General features: G+C 35.2%; 2 protein-coding genes across 3 annotated transcripts in view; both read left to right on the forward strand.

Moving 5' to 3' along the window:
* The window catches only part of LOC120771554 (diacylglycerol kinase 1), a 195,647-nt gene that overhangs the window by 121,481 nt on the left and 54,037 nt on the right, over positions 1-20,129 (forward strand). For both annotated transcript variants that reach the window (XM_040099615.1, XM_040099616.1), the window contains exons 8-9: positions 15,493-15,618; positions 17,798-17,922. In XM_040099615.1, the coding sequence (XP_039955549.1) occupies positions 15,493-15,618; positions 17,798-17,922 (251 nt within the window). The remainder of the gene's footprint in view (positions 1-15,492; positions 15,619-17,797; positions 17,923-20,129) is intronic.
* Positions 1,861-2,670, forward strand: LOC120771555 (deubiquitinase DESI2-like). Its single transcript, XM_040099618.1, has one exon. It carries the CDS (start codon positions 1,954-1,956, stop codon positions 2,668-2,670), a length of 717 nt encoding a protein of 238 aa, XP_039955552.1. The 5' UTR covers positions 1,861-1,953.

Genomic DNA, 20,129 nt, shown 5'->3' on the forward strand with positions numbered 1-20,129 from the left:
GAAAATTGTGTCTCATTTGTGACTGGACAATGCATTAATCTAAAATGATTCTAGCAATAGACTTAGTTGACAGCTGAAATTGGTCAAAAATCTTCCTTGAAAGCTTTCTGACCAAGATGTGTCCCATAGGTGGCGCTGCGGTCAGAAAATTCTAAACTACACATCCACCATCTTTAACTAATAATGAAATACTGGGTATGCTTAAGCAATAAATATGACCGAAATACCGTATAAAACTGAGTGGAGGCTTTTGAAAAGTGTAACACATTCACTCAGGTGTGTTTTCGAGAATGTTAAGGGGGTAAACCTAGAGTGGCATCATAAACGAAAGTTTCAGGCTAACTCCGAGAGCTCTAAAAAAAGGCCTATACTTCTGCAGATATGAAAGTTAAAACAGCTGTCTTCTAGTGAATATTGTCCGTAGGAGGAAAACGCATTGATAAGTTATTCTAAAGAGTAATCTATTTAGAGGTTACCTACTTAAAAAATACGCAGGTACTTCAAATTTAATTCTCCATTTTCCATGTTTAGTATTATTCGAAAAAGCATTCTTGGGCATCTCTGTTTTAAAGATTATATCTTTCAAATGTTGGCCGCGAGTACGTCTCAGATGGCCTATCCGTTGAGTCCAATTTTCGATGACTCGCTCGAGTATTTCGACAGCTACCTGTTGAATGGCACCCGTGATGCTTTGCTGAAAGACCTGAATCGAAGCGGGAGTGTTCGCATAAACTTTAGATTTTACATATTCCCACAGGAAAAACTCTAACAGTCTGATATCACACTATCATGAGATCCATTGATTTCATTGTGGCACGTTCTACTGGGACCATATCACTGGTATTTTTTTAACATGTAGTTTTCAAAGAGGTAATACTTTTTTTGGAGTCGCTTTTTTGGCAGCTGTTGCTTAATTTATATCCAATTTGAGCCAATCTATTTTAAATAATATTTTGGGGAAGGATCTGCTCTACTGCGGGCTTACAAAATCCAAGTCGTGTATGAATTGAAGCAGAACGGACATCAAGGGTGTCACAGCTTCAGTAACTGAGCCAAAAATGAGATGGCCACCGATTCCAATTTTTACAAGAAAGCTCTGTTGAGCTCACTTTTGTTTGGCAACTTTGATAAACAAATTGTCGCTTTTGGAGTGGTATAATTCTCAAGCCATTGTTGAGACGCTCTAGCATCCTCAAAAAGTAACTGTAGTCTACTATGAGCAGTGGGAATCATTGGTCCATATTTCTTCGAAAATTAAGCCAGTCACGATATTACAGTTCATGGGGAACGCTTTAGAGCCACGAGTAATGAAACTTTCGTGCCTGAATTGGAGGATATTGACACTTGGTTCAAGCAAGATAGCGCTACATGAAAAATCTGAAACGAAACAACAACCCAAATTGCTGCAAAAAGTGGTGGGCTGGATTTTAGTTCAGCCAACCTCGGACGTCACATGTCCAGAATAATTTTTAAAATATAGAAAATCCTTAATGCTAAGTTTTTGGCGTTTTAATTCTTCTTGAAAATCACCTTTTAGAACTATGACATTCGGTATTAATGTGAAGAGCAAAGACGTCGGGAATTGAAAAAAATACTATTCCCCATTTTCCGTCATTCAATGTAATCTTTACTGGAAGCAAGAAGCTTGGGTGGTCTCTTCGGCAGTTAAAGCTATTTGCTTTATCTAGAGCACCTCTTCTCTCCTCCCATTCGTTTAAACCCAAACTCGTGAGACAGGGTACCACAATATTTTCATTCAAATATAAAAAATTTAATACTCTCCGAGCAACTTTGCTTTTTTCTAGCTCTTTCTCTCTGCTATTTACAATGTCACAAGTTTCAAAATTCAGTTCAAAATCTTAAGTTTTTATTTTCACAATATTTCCATTCCACAATTTTTGATTCATTTATTTTATAGAATGAGATATTGCTAAAACGAAGGGACGATTTTAAATGCATACGAATCAAACGAGGTTTAGCAAATTCAGTTTCGGCAGCTGTTTTGAATCACCATTTACGCGTAGGCATGATGAAAGAGCCGAAACAGCGACGGCCACTACAACAACGGCCACCAGCACGACAGGCACATCGAGGCGCCGTCAACCACGTAATTGTGATCATGCGCGACTGGGGCTCTCTTGTGAACCGGTCAAGCTGAATGTCTACGATATATTACGAATCAATGAGCTCTCTTCTTACATCGGCCTCGGTGTCTTTCATTCGGGTGTCGAATTGTATGGCACCGAATTCGCTTATGGTGGCCATCAATTTCCGTTCACGGGTATTTTTGAAATGTTGCCACGTGATTATGCGGATCTGGGTCCGAATTTTCAATTTCGCCAAACGGTGCAATTGGGCTGCACACAATTCACCAACGAGCAGGTGTATCAGATTGTCGAGGAGCTGGGTCAGAGATTCACTGGCAATTCATATCATTTGATACACAATAATTGCAATCACTTCTGTGATTATATGTCGCAATTTCTGTGTGGCAAGGGCATACCCGGTTGGGTGAATCGTTTGGCAACAATTAGCGGTTATGTGCCATTCTTGCAACGCTTATTGCCACGCGATTGGCTGACGCCGCGTAGTACGCTGCACGAGAGTGTTACCATATTGGATAACAGTAATGCGACTTCTTATGCGAATGTGTTGAATAAAGAGAAATGAATTTCATACAATTTGATGAGGTTTTTATTTGATTAAAGAAGAGAGAGAGAAACGAGTGAGAGTGATAGAAGTAAGTTGAATGATGTTATGAGAGTTAGAGCGGTTGATTGATCACCATTTCAAATTTAATTATGAAATTTTTGTTTACTAATACCAACACTTACTTCCACAAGTACCGTCAATGTTTACTTGGAAAGCTACAAAAATTTTAGTGTAATTATGACTTAGTCTAAATTTATTATATTATTATGGTGTGCAAGTCATTTTATGGAGTCTCAGTTGTTATTTATGTCAATAGTTTCAATAGTTTTCGACAAACAATGCCAGTTTTGTTAAAATAGGAAAATTCACAAGAAAACTGCATAAAAACTTTGTTTTAACTGCTTGATTACATAATTACATTATGATTACCGTTTACTGTAATTGTAATTAAATAGAAATCTACACAATTTCTGGTTGTACTGAAAATTTAACGATTACTGTTGACAATCACAATCTTAGTAATGGTAATTCAAATTTTAATGATTACAATTACTCAATTGTAATCAATAAATAATTTAACATTAACATCATATACTTATAATAGTTTGCGCTTTTTTCAGTTTTTGTGTGTGTATGCGATTTAAATACTTGTAATCTAATATTTATGACTGTGATTACTGTAATCATTACCAAAATTCTCGTAGACTAATATATCAATATTTTATATGTTTCAGTATACGTAATTGTAAATTTTAGGAATGAACATTTTTGTTATTCGTAATGGAATTACTCATGATTACTATTACTGTAAACATTGCCGAAGATTTCAAAGAATATCCTTTTATTTTTTAATTTCACTGTGCAATAATTATTTTCAAAATTTTAAGTACTGGTAATGGCATTACTCGTGATTACCATTACAGTAATGATTACTAAAAATATCATAGATGAGAATTTCTATTTGTTGCAAGTTTTCGTAATTTTTGAATTTTGGGACTAAAATTAAAATACTTGTAATCGTATTTTTCATGATTACTTTAATAATTACCACAAAATTTGGTAGATTAAAATAAATTTTTATTATAAGTTTCAGTTTTCGTAATTGTTAAATTTGTATTAATGATTACAATTGCAGTAATCATTACCAAAACTTTCGTATATTAAAATATTAATTTCTAATAAGTTTAAATTTTTGGGATTAGAATTCAAACAAACTTTTTTTCATGATTATGATTACAGGACTCATTATTATAAAATTTCGTAATTTCGTAAATATATGCTTTTAATGTAAAGTATTAGTAATCATTGGCATGAACTTCTGTAGTTGTTTTTTATTCCATTTTATAGTAATGGCAACATTACATTTATCATTTGACAAAACTAATCTTTCAGTCTTTATTTTACTATACGTAGTATCATCAGAGTTGTAAGTACATCATTGCAAACGAGTTTACAGAATTGTAATGTCTAATTACTTTGCCAGCTTAATGACATTTACTTGTAATATTCAAGTACGGAGACAATCAAGCAGTCTCATTACAATATCTCACCACGTTATTAAAACTTCACTTGAGGCATGAATATCATTATAAAAAAGGTCAAGGATTTTCAACTTGACTTTATTTCACAGCAATTTATTTATAATGTAATTTTACTAGAGAGACAGACTAAGCACACTCGCTTATTTGTATAGTGATTACATTCGCTAAATTACTATGACAGTGTTTGCCTCCAGCTAGAAAAATCTAATTGGAGTATGTATGTATGTTGAGTTATGATCAACTACACTTCTGAGTCAATATAATCGTACCAAGGATTAAACCCACTCAACACTTGTCATTAGCCTCGGTTGGGATGGCTTTCAGTGACATTAGCGAGCGTCATATTCACAGGGCCACACCAGTAGTGAAGAATTTGATGAATGTAGGGTCCTCAGCCACGTTGTTAAGCATTTAAATTGCGATTTCTACTCGATGTCACCTGGATTTCAACTCATCTCGTCATCCTGATCATTTATATATATACATATATCCCTATATTTATCTCGCTTAGTTTTATGTGATGCAGACAACCGTTAGGCGAACAAACCTATAATACTATATAGCAACATGTTGCAAGAGTATAAAAATGTCGGCTAAATAATTCACGTGCTGCCGATGAACACCGCCGACCAGCAATGGAGCCCCTAGCGAATTTACTGGTGTAAGACAAAAATGAAAACATGTATGTATATACGAATAATTTGCTATAATATTTATTCTATACATATATGTTATGTACAAGTACATCATATGTACATATAATATAACACACAATATCTTGAAGCGCATAGTGTGAGAATGAAGCCGCTAGTGGTAGTATATGATGCGCGCGTTACTCATACGCCTAGTCGGCTCGGTCAGGCGGAAATGAAAATGACACACTACACACGTCGTACGCAACATGCCCGCATACAGTCGCACGGAAACAGGCGCTTGACAAACAGCGGTAATTTGATAAGCAGCACGCACAGACATGATGCCTTTGTAGCACGCGTGTTGCGTGTGTTTGTGTGTGTGCGGCACATCAATTTCAAATGCATAGCACTCTCTGGAGAGACACGTAGACAGAAAGTGGAATCCTGTTTATAACTGTATAATGTTTTTGCTCCTACGGACGTTTATGATGAAATTCAATTTCGTAGACACATTTGGTTGATAATATTTTTGGCAAAAAGCAGCGGCCTACACTTCTTTGGCGCCAGCACAGCGACTTCTCAGAATATTAGTGGCGTTAAAGCATGAGCGATTTGAAGCATATTTGGTTGTGAGCATATGTTTATGTATGTATGTATGTCTTCTTTGTTGTGACATAATATCTTACTTGTACATGCTATATACAAGCGCGTTATCGTTGTGTGCCGTATGGCGTGTCACATAAATGCTGTGACAAGTTATTGAAGTGAGCAAAAAATCGAAGCTGTCGCTAGATAATTGACGCCAGTCAAAATCTTGAAGCATTAACGTTAAAAGCTCTGATGTAGACAAACAACATAAATCGCAGCTCAATCTAAATATACTTATATACACTGATTAATAACGAAATAGTTTTATTTTTCTAGCAATTTTGCTGGCGAAACTATTTTTAGCTAAATTTTGTGTGTTAGTCTGTCATAATAAGTGAAGAACAAGAAAATATGGATGGATTTTGGCCGCTAATGGCGCGTTTTGATTATCATTTTATTTCAGACATTTGTTTATAAAGTTTTTTTTGCTTTTAGCTGTTTTCTACTTATATGGAATATAATGATATATGATATCAAATTTGGGAGTATATACCATATGATCAAATTTGAATCGGACTGCTCCATTTAAACTGGATAAGTATATCAAAATGATATAAATTTATTTCGTACTTCTTACAAACTTATTTTATGTTCGTGTGAGGTTTGGTCCGCTTATATTAATTAGTTGCAGTTTTTTCCATTTTCAATGGAATCCCTGCTAGGGATACGTTAAAAATATTGCGGAAGTGGTTTGGGAAGTCTACTTTATCACAAACACTAGTATTTTACTGTCATAAAGCGTTTAGTAAAGGTCGTGAAGTCAATGAAAATTTGCTTCATGGGAGTGGCCCGTCCGCCTCTGTTAATAACAATAACATCGAAAAAGTTAAGCAGGTAGTGCTTGAAAATCGTCTTGTTGGCAGCAGAGAGATAGTAGATGAACTAAGCATCTCTTATAGATTGACTCAAAACATTTGCGTATGAAAATTGAAGATATCAGAATATAACTCCGCTCACTCCTTATAAAACGATATTGGTGAAAACTACTAAAAGTGCAATAAATCAGTAACTAAATATAACTAACAGGCCTTATGTACCTGTAGGTACTTCCTCCCACTTTAACCTTTGCAACGTGAACTTAGCCCATTCTTACTTGTCTTGCTATCTCGAACAACTTCACTTTACGATCATCTAAAATAATTTTTTGCAATTTTTGATGTTTTCGTCGGTAACAGTCGCTTTTTAGCGCCCACTGTGACAGGCAGAGACAGAGAAAGAAAATAATGATCGAAATTGCTAACAGATGCCACGCCAAAGTTTTGTGGTGATATTTGTCGAATGAGCGGCACGAAATAAACGGAATGAGAGTGAACAGATGACATATGACTGAGAAAAGATTGTATTAGCATATTAGGAAGAAAGCTCGACAGCTGAAAGGTTGGAAAAAACAACTAAGAATTCAAAATAATATACGACGGAATAAGTTAGCTTAGACTAATGAGCTCCCATGAGTAAAACAGTAATCATTGCATTGTGACAGCAGTTATATAACTTCGCCTATTTATAATTACGAAAGTTAATATTGAGCTGAACAAACCTCATTGAAACTGTCCGTATAAAGAAACTGTAAAAACACATGCCATAATTAAAGAAATAGGATTTCTCAGCGTGGTACAAATATTCGTTTCACCAACAAAGCACCGTGCACCGCTAAATAATGCCTTTCAAGCGCTGTAAGCCAACAAAGAAGGTCGATGGAAAACATAAAAATTTCATAGAACAAACGAGTGCAAAACACACCAAACATTTTTATCTGCTTTTCATCACAACGCTGCCATGCCAATCAGTGTATAATTTTTTGCCATGCCGCGCTTTGAATAATTTACAGCGCCGTCAATTTATTTTGCTTGTCCCTCGAGAAAGCCATTCGTTAAAAGCCAGCCTACTGCCAAGCACGACCGGCGGCAACATTAAGTCAGCGAAACGCAAGCCAAATGTCCTATCTCAACTACATTTTTAATGAACAACGCAAGGCAGCTAACAGTGGCGGCTGAAATGAACCTTTGCGCCCAGCAACCAACCGATGAGCCAAGGCTGCTCTAGCCGCTCAGTAGTGCTAATTATTTGCGCTTTTTGCACTGCTAGCCGCGCAAATATTTCTTTCATTTGCCTTTAAATAAATTTTGGTTGCAGTTGATTTTGGTTTGTGTTTCACTGTTTTCGTTTACTTTTTGCTTTTGCTCTTTGCATTAATAAGCCACACTCGAAATGCTATGCGTTGGTAAATATAGCGTAAAATTAATCCCGCCAATTAATTAGTTCAGCGTGAATAACAGAGTGAGTGAGGCAACTAGCCATTGCCTTTGGGGCTGAAGAGACTTGATTGCCACGGGCCGTTTGCCTTTGCAGCTCGTATATTAATGCGTATCAAAAACGGGTAGTTGGCTGAATTGCGGAAAAAGTGAGTGATGTTTGTTTGTTGTTATTGTTTTAGCCATAAGCTAATTAGTGTGGCGCATTAATGCCAATTCACACGCAAACACTAAGCGCAAAGTGATGCGAGCGAGCGAGCGCGAGAGTAAACTGGAGTCAAGAGGCGCATAAGAAGGACTTATCTGCTGACTTGAATGCCATTCATCAACGATGTACACACGCACACACGCATATAAATGTAATGCTGTACGCTTTCTGCCAGTTGACAGGCACTTTTTCAACCTCAGCAGCCGTCAATGGAAGCGGTAAAGGCAACTGCAAACGTCAACTCCGGTGCAAACCCGAAAAAAAGCAGGCAAAGAGTAAAAAAAAGCAAAGTTCCAAGGAAAGTGCGGTGCGGAAAATGAAAAATTACAAAAGAAAAATTCTGGAAAAATCTTATCGACAACTTTGATGCTGGTGTTTGAAAGCGCAGTGCGAACTTTGAAACTGTTATGTATGTGTGGGGCATCAGAGCAAAGGTACAGCACTGCGTTGCATCGCAGTGTTGGTGTTTCAAAAAATAATTACCATTAGTTGGGGAAAAAGTATGCGCAAGTGTAAGTAATTTTCAAATGAAGGCGATTATGCTGACAAACGATCGACAGAGTTCGCAAGTGCTTAATGAATTTTACACTTTTCGCGTTAACTGCTCGGAAAATTATACCCACACGCACTTAACTCACACCAATCAGATGAAGGAGATTAAAAAAATTACCTTATATCTAAGTATCTAAGTTAAATTTGAAAAGGGTATGGCGGATATTGCTTTATTTTTTTTTTTGACGTGAAATATTCCTACTGAGGTCTGCACAGACGAAAGCAATATTCTCCTAATTGTTAAATGTTTTAGGGTTGTCTTACATTGAAAAATTAAGAAATTATTTAAAAAATCGTTATGTGCGACTTCTCAATCTACTACTAGAGGTAATAATTCGAACTGCAGAACTTAATCGCGCAGGTAAAATTCTTTATAAGAGTGTGCAGCTGCTGGCGTATGCCGATGATATTGATATCATCGGACTCAACACCCGCGCGGTTAGTTCTGCTTTCACCAGGCTGGGCAAGGAAGCACAGAAAATGGGTCTGGCAGTGAACGAGGCCAAGACGAAATATCTCCTATCATCAAACAAATAGTCGTCGCACTCACGACTTGGCTCTCACGTCACTGTTGACAGTCATAACTTTGAAGTCGTAGATAATTTCGTCTGTCTTGGAACCAGAAGAAACGACACCACTAACAATGTCAGCCTGGAAATCCAACGCAGAATAACTCTTGCCAATAGGTGCTACTTCAGACTGATTGGGCAATTAGGAAGTAAGGTCCTCGACGAAGAAAGACCAATCTTTAGAAGTTACTCATCATCCCCGTCCTACTATATGATGCATCGCCATGGGCGATGACAACAGCTGATGAGTCGGCGTTACGATTTTTCAAGAGAAAGGTTCTGCGGAAGATTTATGGTCCTTTGCCAATTGGCAACGGTGAATACCGCAGTCGATGGAACGATGAGCTGTACGAGATATACGGAGGCATTAACATAGTTCAGCGAATTAAGAGACAGCGGCTACGTTGGCTAGATCATGTCGTCCGATATGGAAGAAAACGCTTCAGCTCTAAAATTATTTGACGCAGTACCCGCCAGGGGGAAGCAGAGGAAGAGGACGAACTCCACTCCGTTGGAAGGACCAGGTCGAGAAGGACCTGGCTACGCTTGGAATATCCAATTGGCGCCACCTTGCCATTTCTTCCAAATTATGTTTTAAATAAATTTCACAAAATTGTAAATACAACTAAATTTAGAAAATCACATTGCAAATAAAAACATATAAAAATAAATAGTCTAGGGTTGCCATATATTTGAAGAGTACTTATTAATGTATAATATTGGAATTAAAAATAAGTACATAGCTGTAATTATGAATGAAAAAGAAATGGAACGCATTTTGTAAAATATATTTTAAGCAGGGTTAGCCATTGATATGCATTGGTAACCCTGAGCTAAGTTTTCGAATCAAACTAAATGTGGCTTTCAAGCATGGAACCGAAAAAAATTTATTGTGAAAAATAAACAAAATTTATCATTTTGTTTTGAATAACCTTGCCATTCTCCAAAAAATTACATTAAAACTCGTGCTGACCCCCACATTACGCTCTTAACAGTAGCACAGCACTTGTGGTTGTATATTTTCATGCAATTCTAATTTGGTTAATCGTAAATTTGCGTTAATTTAGCCAAAACAAAACTTGCATTAGCTCGTTGCCTCCCTTCTGCACTTCAAACTCACTGCCTCAAAAAAACAATAAGCAACACAAATTTCCAAGCCCAACAATAACAAAAACTAGTTCCCTCAAACTCATGTGGATGCTGGCCCACTGAATATTTTATTATCCCTTTCATGCGTGTGGGAGCGAAACTGGCAACAACAATTAGCTGCAACTTTAATTATAGTGGGCACAAAGTGGCATGCGAAATTTTCGTTCCAAAATGTCCGTAGGAGCAGAACTAGCAACAAAAAACACCACCAAAACATTGCCAAGTTTTTAATGACCCACAATGCGTCAAAATATATGGCAAGTGCACCGTAAAGTATATTTTTTTGTTATAAACTCTGGAATGTTCTGGTTAGCACTCCCTTCTTTTCTGGTCAAAAGTGAAATGGGCTGTTAGAAAAATTTTACTGGAAAACTATAAACTTGAAATTACACTAATTAGATGTGGAGAGCCATCTCGTCATAAATATGAGATAGTTCGGATGAAGAGCGTGATCGGAATGTTTTAGATGTTGTTAGTTCCTGATCCTGATTTTGACAAGAAAATATTGTTTACCGAGGAAGTTCACTTTTGAATGAATGATACGATAATAAAAAAAACATTTAACATTTAGAGTGTTTACTACTATGAGCAAGAAATAGTAAGAGTTTTTGATTTAAACTTCGCTTGTGCGAAGCTATTCGTAAAAAGCACGACAATAATGCACCGTCGCATATTGCATTGATTTTTCGTGAGTTTTTCACCACGTTTTTAACCAATATCATGCCAAAAACACCGTATTCGTCTGATTTTGCTCCAAATGACTTCTGGCTGTTCAGTAAACTCAAACGATCGCTCCGAGGAAACCATTTTGAGTCAATTGAAGGCATTAAACGTGATCCTTACAGGATCATCGAAAGTGAAAAAATAATTGTTTTAATTGAAACCTTAGCTTAGAACTTGGACGAAGGGAAAAAACTGAAAAATGGTTTTTTTGGCAGACATTTTTACAAAAAAATTAATATTTTAGCGAAAATTTCGCGACATTTTTTTTCAAATTATTGTACATAATTGACAAAAATCATTTGTTCCAGTCTTTAAGACATGTATCTCAAAGACCTGTGTAAAGTTTCATAAAGATCGATTGAGTAGTTCTCGAGAAATCTTGCCAACCGACTTCAAAAACACAGTTTCGAGGAAAACACGTTTAAAGACAGCCTAGTCTAGCCTCGAGCGGAAAAGTTCTCAAGGCTGTATCTCTGAAACTATTACTCGTATCAACTGTAAAAATTTACGATAATATTCTAGAGATATTGCAAAATTTAATAAGACAATAAAACGATTCCAGTTTTTGAAACCGGTAAACCCATGTAATTCCTTCAAGAAAGAGAAAATCATTGATCCACATTTCTTCAAAAATGTGCTGATCACAATGTTATAGTCAATGAGGAACACTAAAGAGCTATGATTAATGACTTTTCGTGCTTGAGTTTACTGAATATTGATGTGGTCGAACTTAAGTTAAAACTAAATAGCGGTGGAGCCAGTAAAACAATAAATTTATTCAAGGAAACAGTTCGTGAATTGGTTCCTCTGTCGTGGTATACAAGAATATCCGCTTAAGCGATACCCATTTTCAATCTTAAAGTCTTATTTTAGCGTTGCTAAAGTTATTTTTCAAAGTTAATATAATAAACCTATTCTTTACTGGAAATTCTTTACAGACCAAAAGACCTAATCATATTCTTAGAGAGCTAGGATATTAATAACATAAAGAAAATATTTTTCTAAATTTAAATCTAAAATTTTAGACAATATAAATTCAATTAGATATACCATGAACGAAAAAAAATTCGGTGCATAAACAATGAGTGTGTTCCAAACAGGTATTGTGTTAAATAATTAGGTATTTTATATCATGGATATATTCAATGCTTTAGATGAAATGTTTTTTTGAATCATATTCCATTATGAAGTCTTCAAACTTTAACGACACTTTACCCTATTTAATAAGAAAATCCCGATTTAGTTCTCCACTGTGTCAAGAACATCATAATACATACATAGTTATGTATGAGCCTCGTTGCCTATTCATAATTTCAATATTCATACCGATATAGGTATAAATATTTTCACCCATCTCCGGTTTTTTTTTTGCGTCTGAGCGGCATACATAGATTTGAGAATGAATGTTCAAAGCTTAGTAACGCATGGACACAAGGAAGTTCCCATGCCTACAAAATTTATTTTCAAACCTCTTTTTCCCTCAGCACACTATGAAAAAATTGCTAATGTGTGTGCGTATTTACTCAATGTGTATATGTATGTGACTGAGAGCCAAGTCAACGAAATTACTTTGTCAAAATAGGTTTACTTACTCCTTACTTAGACGCCTTACAGGCATTTACTTAAAGAGTTCATACACTTACGGACATTTCACCTAGACATTCACCTTTGTAGCCACCACACCCTCACTCTGTAATGACTGTTAATAAATACGCGCATAGGATAACCCAGTAATACGCAGCCGGAAGTAATATTAAGTTAATATGCTCGCTATAAATATAGAAGAGTTTAGAGTGTGAGCATATAAAAGCAACAAATATAAATAAGTAAGAAATGTGTGTTAAGTTGGAAACAAAATTTATATGCATGTGTAAGAATATATTTGAGGAAAAGTTGCATAAATGAATAATAGGAAAACATATCGGAAAACGATATTTTAGGGAGAAAAATGAGTATATTTTCCCCAACGTAGCAGCAGACAAGCTAAGCAATAAATATATACAAAGTCATGAATAAGAAAGAGAAAGTTAACAGCAAACACACAAGCACATATTCTTCGACCCTTCCACTAAAATACTTTATTCTTAAGTTGCCTCATCATCTTCAAAAGAATGTAAGCCATCACACACTAAAGAAGTCACAAAGTTTTTTTGGAAGCATGCAGGAAGTACATGTATTTACTAATATAACAGGAAGTATTTACCTGTAAGAGGATGTTTCCAAAACAAACGTAATCGATAAAGGATGTATGCAGGTATTCTTATGACTATAAGTATGGCATAGTGGCGGAAAACAGCGCTTTCTACTTAGGAGGATAGTATGTGTTTAAGAGTATGAGCATGAATTTATTTACAACATATATAAATGTTTATGTGATTTTATATACAAGTAGAGCAATATGTATATTTGTTGATAAAACAATTATATTTAAAATCATAATTCTTACTACATACTCCTTTCGGAGCTATGTGCTACTTTTTAAGCCTTTTCAGTCAACATTTTATGAGAGAGTTAAAATAGCCTTTTTCACAATAAAGATGATTGAAAAATGAATTAACTGAGAAAAAGTTATATTTACATATCAAGATGATGTCGTGAAGTTTGTACATCTTATAATCTTTCCAATTACCAAAAGTTGATTGGTGACAAAATCCATGACTTCAGAGGATCGCTGCGCTATGCATAATGGGAGCTTTAAGAACAACTCCAATGGCGGCTCTTGAACAATTGTTGTTCGAGAGCAAGTGTTTTTGATTGGTAAAAATTTTTCAAAGAGTGTCGAGAACGCGTTGACAAGCAACCACGTCTAAGACTGCCATCAACATCAACTGATGATCAACACGTCAAAAGATAAAGGAATTAGTGCTTGATAATCAACGATTAACAGTCAGAGAGCCGAAGCTGAAAAACCACGTGAAAACAGATCAAAAATCAGGGTTATGTTGACAGTTTTCTTTGATTATCGAGGTGTGGTGCACCTTCCGACCGATCAGACTGTCAACAAAGAATACTACATATGTGAGTGTTATGGGTCGTTTGCGCGAAGTTATTTGCAAAAAAGGTCGACAACCAATGGTTTCTGCAGGACGGTAATGCACTTTCGCATACTGCGTTGATTATTAGTCAGTTTTCTGCCTAATTTTCAACCAATATCGTGCCACAACCACCGTATTCGCCTGATTTTGCTGCGTGTGACTACTGGCTAATCAGCAAATTCAAACGACCGCTCCGGGGAAACCGTTTTGAGTCAATTGAAGACATTAAATGTGGCTTCAACAACTGTTTCGGAGATTGAAAAAAACGTTGGCACAAGTGTATTGGGGCCAAAAAGGATTACTTTGAGGGAGAGGACATAGATTTAGAAAAATAAGCTAAGAATTTTAAAATTATGAAAAAAGTCTTACTATTTTTTGCTCAGTGATGTATATTAAGCAGTGAATAACAGATAGCTTTTGACCTGGTTGTAATATATTTAATACTTCAAAAAAATTCGTAAAAACTAGTTTTGTTTATAAACTCAACTGCATGGCAACTTGTTGATGATTTTGATTTGATAATTTATTATATTTTTTTTTTCATAACTAGAAACCACACTAGTGCGCCAACTCATCAGCAAAGGTTTCACTTTATACTTTTTTCTGTAGGATTTAAATAATTTATGCGCTAATTAATTGGTTAATTTCACAGAAGATATTTTTTCTAGCCAAAAGCGCATGCAACAAAATATCTCAACTGAAATTTCAGAAAATAGCAGTTCATTAATTGAGTATTACGGCACGAAAAAGCACTTTTCCGCTTTCGAATCAATGAAAGGGCTAAACTTTTTCCGATTGCTCAATGGCGCATAACATTTTTCGTCCGTATCAATAGACTTTTTGTGGGCATTTCAAAGCAAATAAATTTAATTAAATGTTGACTATGATGAATTACAATTTGAAGCAAACACTAACAAATTGCGAAATGAAATGTAATTTTATATGGAAGCGAAGCGTTGATGAAACGATGAAATGGCAGCGCTGGGAGTGAGTGCGTTTGTCAATGAGTGGAGGGAGCCAAAGGAGTAGACTGGCTGAGCAAATTAATGGCATGAGTTTTGTGTGTGGAGTGAAAGGCAGCGCTTAGCTTACAAACTCTTATATACTAAAGTTCATATATACCAATATATATTATACATATGTATATACGTACTAAATGTAAGCTAATGCGAAATAGTGGAGAGTGGGTAGAGTGGAATATGATAGCATCATTCCCCTTTCATCAAAGCAACTCTTACACAGCTAAGTGACTTTGAAGATTGCTGCGCGTAGCTGGGGTAACTACTTCCGTCCTGCTGGATAACTGTAGGGAACGCTGTGAGCTAGCTAAGAAATATGCTAGTCATTCGGAGCATTCAAAGTGCTTATCCTTTGGTTGGTTTTAAGTTTCACGCGCGCTCATCACATCATTTTACTGCGCAGCGTTTAAGACTTAGCACGCTGGCATTTTCGCATTTCCGTCTTCTTCTTCTTTTACTTTTTCTGCTAAACTATATATTTATTGTTACGCTTTGTTCTTCATTTGCAGCTGATATCAAACTTTTGGCACGCAAACTTTCACACTTTGATCCGTTGACGCTGAAGGTGCCGCTCAAGGATGTCGTCTGCTATTTGTCATTGCTGGAAGCTGGACGACCGGAAGATAAGCTTGAATGTGAGTAGTGACGATAGTGAAAAAAATGAAAAAGAGACAATGAGCAAGAGTGATTTATAAACACCACCCACCACCAAATCAATCAATGTAATGAGTGGTTACGTAATGGAAAGAGAAAGAAAATGGCAAATAGGGAAATTTTGAAATTGATTAACTTGAGTAACATAAAGAGACTTAATCTGAAAAATATTATAGGTAGGGAGGGATATTAATAAATTTTCTTCTTTATGCAAAGACTGAAGCTTTTCGAAAAATGAAAAATGGCATTAAACTCTACTCACAAATATAAAGTTTTCTCAACGGACTGAAACTGTATCTTTTCTATATTGATGGAAATATTCATAACGAAAATACTGCAACAAAAACAATCTTTGAAGTGAAAGATCCTTTCTGATTATTAAAAAAATTTTAGAAAATTGCCACCTGTTTGAAACTTTTAAATCAAAAATTATTTTAAATTGAAAAGAACAATATCAAAATGAGGAAGTTTACATTTAAAAATATTTTTAGAGGGTTGCCACCTATTTAAAGATTTTTAGTCAATTGAAAAAAAAAAATTAAGCAAACTGACGTAGAACTTAACAGGTTAGAAAATGAAACAGTTTTTAATCAGAGTTACCACCTATTTAAATTTTTTTAAGAAAAAGTAGACGAAATTTTACAATATGAATATCAACCCTAACAAGTTTTTAGAAAGATTTTTATTGACGGAATTTCGGAGTAAGGTTGCACATATTAAAAATTTAAAATAATAAAAAAAAAATATTATTTTATTACAAGAATATGTACATATCTAACGTTTGAGAATAAATACCACATTCTTATTAAAATATTAATACTTGGTCTGAATTATATAAACAAAATCAAAATTTATAAAAATTGTGAAGTGGTTCTAAAATATCGATATCCCGAAAATTTTTCACTCCAAAATCCCGGCAATACATTTCTAATGATACGTTTTGATAATACATATAATATATGTACATACATATGTACATACATATGTATGTATGTAACTACTTCATTTTTATTAATAATGTATGTAGTATATCCCGCACTGATCGTGAACTTGGAGACCCCAATTATTTTTCTTTTGAAAATCCCGAAAACTCAGTAATACATTCCTAATATATAAAATATTAAATAAAATTTAATAAAAACTTAATCCCGAACTAGTTCTGAAATTTCGGGAACCCGAATTTGTTTCTTCCAAAAATGCTGAAAACTTAGGAATACATTCCTAATATATGTAATATTAAATAGAATTTAATTAAAATTAAATTCCGAACTGGTCCCGAAATTTCGGGATCCCGAACTTATTTCTTCCAAAAATCACGAAAAGTCGGAGATCAATTCCTAGTAGTATTAGTTTTTAATAAAAAAGGTATAACAGGTGAATTCCACATACATACAAATATACATATGTACATATACATATGTATGTAAGTACAAACGGCAAAAAGCAGATATTCACAAAACTTCATTCAATATGTTTTCAATATTTGTAGTCACAATACAAATTGGTATCACTTTCTTTAGACCTTTCTATATTAAATTCAATTCTAATGAAGTTCCCGAAGCATACCAAGAAAAATCTTTTCCATGCAACATTTATTTATGTCTCAACATAGTTTTGGAAGAAAAATGACTGCAAATTTCCAAACTTTCTTTAAAGAACCAATTTTCACTGCCACAGCGAGTGGAAAATAAAACTTTAAATTCCGCATGCACATCAACTCACTATAACCTAATGGAATAACAAAGAAAACTTTGCGAAGAAAATTTGCTGAAAGACGTGCTAATAAACTAAATGAACGCCTGAATATATGCTACGCTAAATGACATGCAGAGCGGGTAGTAAAATGCAAATTGCAACATATTTTAAGGCGCCGTATATGGTTTTTTGCAGTAAAACAGAGTAGAGAGGGGCTTAAATCAAAGCTGATATATTTTTGTTGTTTGCTCATATTTTTGTGCTCCGAAAAAGCCATAAAAAATACAGATATTTGCAGACAGGATTGCCATGCACAATATAACCCAAAGATATGAACATGTGCGAATTTCCTTGCACTTTTGTTCACACTTTCGGCCATCATGTATATTTTTACTCGATACTGTACTTTAATATCTATATTTTATACGATTTCTTATTTGTTTTCTCACACTTACCCCGCCACAGTTATGTTTCGTCTATACGATACCGATGGCAATGGTGTCCTGGATACGGCCGAAATGGATGCGATTGTTAATCAAATGATGGCTGTTGCCGAATATCTTGGCTGGGATGTCAGCGAATTGCGGCCGGTAAGTAAGACTTCATTTAGCAGTAAAGATAACCCACACAGATGAGCACACCAATACACTGCTACACAAATCATTTGATTTGGAAATCACTTCTTTTCAGCCCATTAAATGTCCAAATATTTTCTCGAGTGCTGTCCTCACCCATCTTCTCGACATTATTCCGTACTTTCGTGCCTTTTGTATAAATTTGTCTCCGCTTTTGCATTTTTATTTGCTTGTTTATGTGCGTAGCTGGTTGCCATGCATTAAGCCACTCATCACCATCATTGTCATCATCGTCAAGTCATTGCTGTTATTACGCCCTTTTCATCGTTTCGTTAGCATCTTTAACTAGACACCCCATGCTCGTAAAATAAAATCGTAAAATTTTCCACTGTAAATTTTACTCGGTGAGTACGCTGCAGGTCGTCTGTTTACTTTCGGGCATTTTGAAGGATAGCAGTTAACGGTAAAAAGACAGTAAATGTAATTAAATCTTCTACGACTATCGTATCGTCTTCGGTTTAATGATGACGACGTTGTCGAAATGAGCAAATCGCCTTTTATTATGCATTTTGTTCCAGCTACTAATTGTTGGTTAAGTTAGTGAAGTGCGTTCTTGCTGTCAAAGACATTCGTGTATCGATAAAGGGTGATTTTTTAAGTTATACAGATATTCCTAGAGTATCAGTTTGTGTGGTAGCTATTTGCTATAGTGACACGATTTGCATAATCCTTTCGGATTTTGTACCGTGGCCTTAGAAAACAATCCTTGCCAAATTTCGTGAAGATATATCGTCAAATAAAAAAGTTTTCCATAAAAGAACATGATATTGAGCGCTCAATTTCTATGGCAGCTATAAGCTATAGTGAACCATTAACGGCAGTACCGACAAATATGCGGCTTTGTGGGGAGAAAAGAAGATTTGAGAAATTTCAGATCATTATTAGTAAGTAGACCTGCCAAATAGCCACCTAGATTATTGGATCCCGCTCTGTTAGACAAATTTCTTTAAATTTCCTTCATTTTGTTTGAAAAATTATAAACAAAAAACTTGTATAACCTAAAAACGTCACCCTTTATCTAAACCTTATACATCTCTTTGTATGCATGGACTTTCTCAAGTACGCACACACTTAATTATGTGTTCGAATTGAGTTGCGAAATGCTTGGTTCTGCAGTTGACATTAGTTAGATACTTAAAGTATTAACAAAGCCCCCAGTCCGTTCTGTGTTCCTATAGAAATTAGAAGATATACTGTAACAAATATTATTATTGTTAAGCCCAGCAAAGTTTTGCGGCACGTGCATGTGGGAGCAAATGAATGCATATAACTAATTAAGGCGAAACAATGCGTGGAGCCGACAGCACTGTGTGGCTACATATTCGGGCAGTTAAAATTCTGATAATGGCGTATAATATCTATTGCACATTTCTACAAAATAACTGTTTTTCTCAACCCGAGCAATACACCTAGTCCAGTCATTATAGTAAATTCACCTTGGAATTCGATATACCCATTTATATGTCTGTAAATACTTGTATATTGACAATCTAAAGTTGTCTCAAAACCTACATATGATAGGGTATACCTACAAGTATTTACAGACATATAAATGGGTATATCGAATTCCGAGATTCTTACCTAATTTAAGCTTAAATGACTGGACTATCCATTTTCTATTGATTCTTAATAAATAATAGATCTATTCCATGCATATTGTAATATTGTTGACTGCTATTGAACTTTGCTCAAAACACAAACAAAGCAAGCAAAATATCACTGCTTACAAGCAATTTAGTTCTTTAGTCCTCATGGGTGAAATAACCTGCAATTGGGTTAACGAGATCATATGACAATAAGTAGCCCTATCTGAAATTTTCTTTGCTATCAAACCGATTAGGAGGATTCTGCCTTCTGTCTGAGCTTATGATGTTTAAAATTAAAACTCTTCCTCGTGAGTAAAAGTTAAAAAATATTTACAAGTCGTAAATTTATTTTTCTTCGGTATTTTTTTATAAAAGCTTTAACCGAGTTCATCTTTCCTAAAAAGCTATTGTTAAAATATTGTTATATGCAATTCCATGATAAGTTTTCTCCTTCTTTACTGGCGTAGACATCGCTTACGCGGTTATAGCGGAGTTAACAACAGCACTCCAGTTGTTTCTTCTTTTCGCTATTTTGGCGCCAATTCGATATACCAGGGGCATCTAGGTCCTTCTACA

Source organism: Bactrocera tryoni, chromosome 3 (genome assembly GCF_016617805.1).
Source record: "Bactrocera tryoni isolate S06 chromosome 3, CSIRO_BtryS06_freeze2, whole genome shotgun sequence".
NCBI classification, from domain to species: Eukaryota; Metazoa; Arthropoda; class Insecta; order Diptera; family Tephritidae; genus Bactrocera; species Bactrocera tryoni.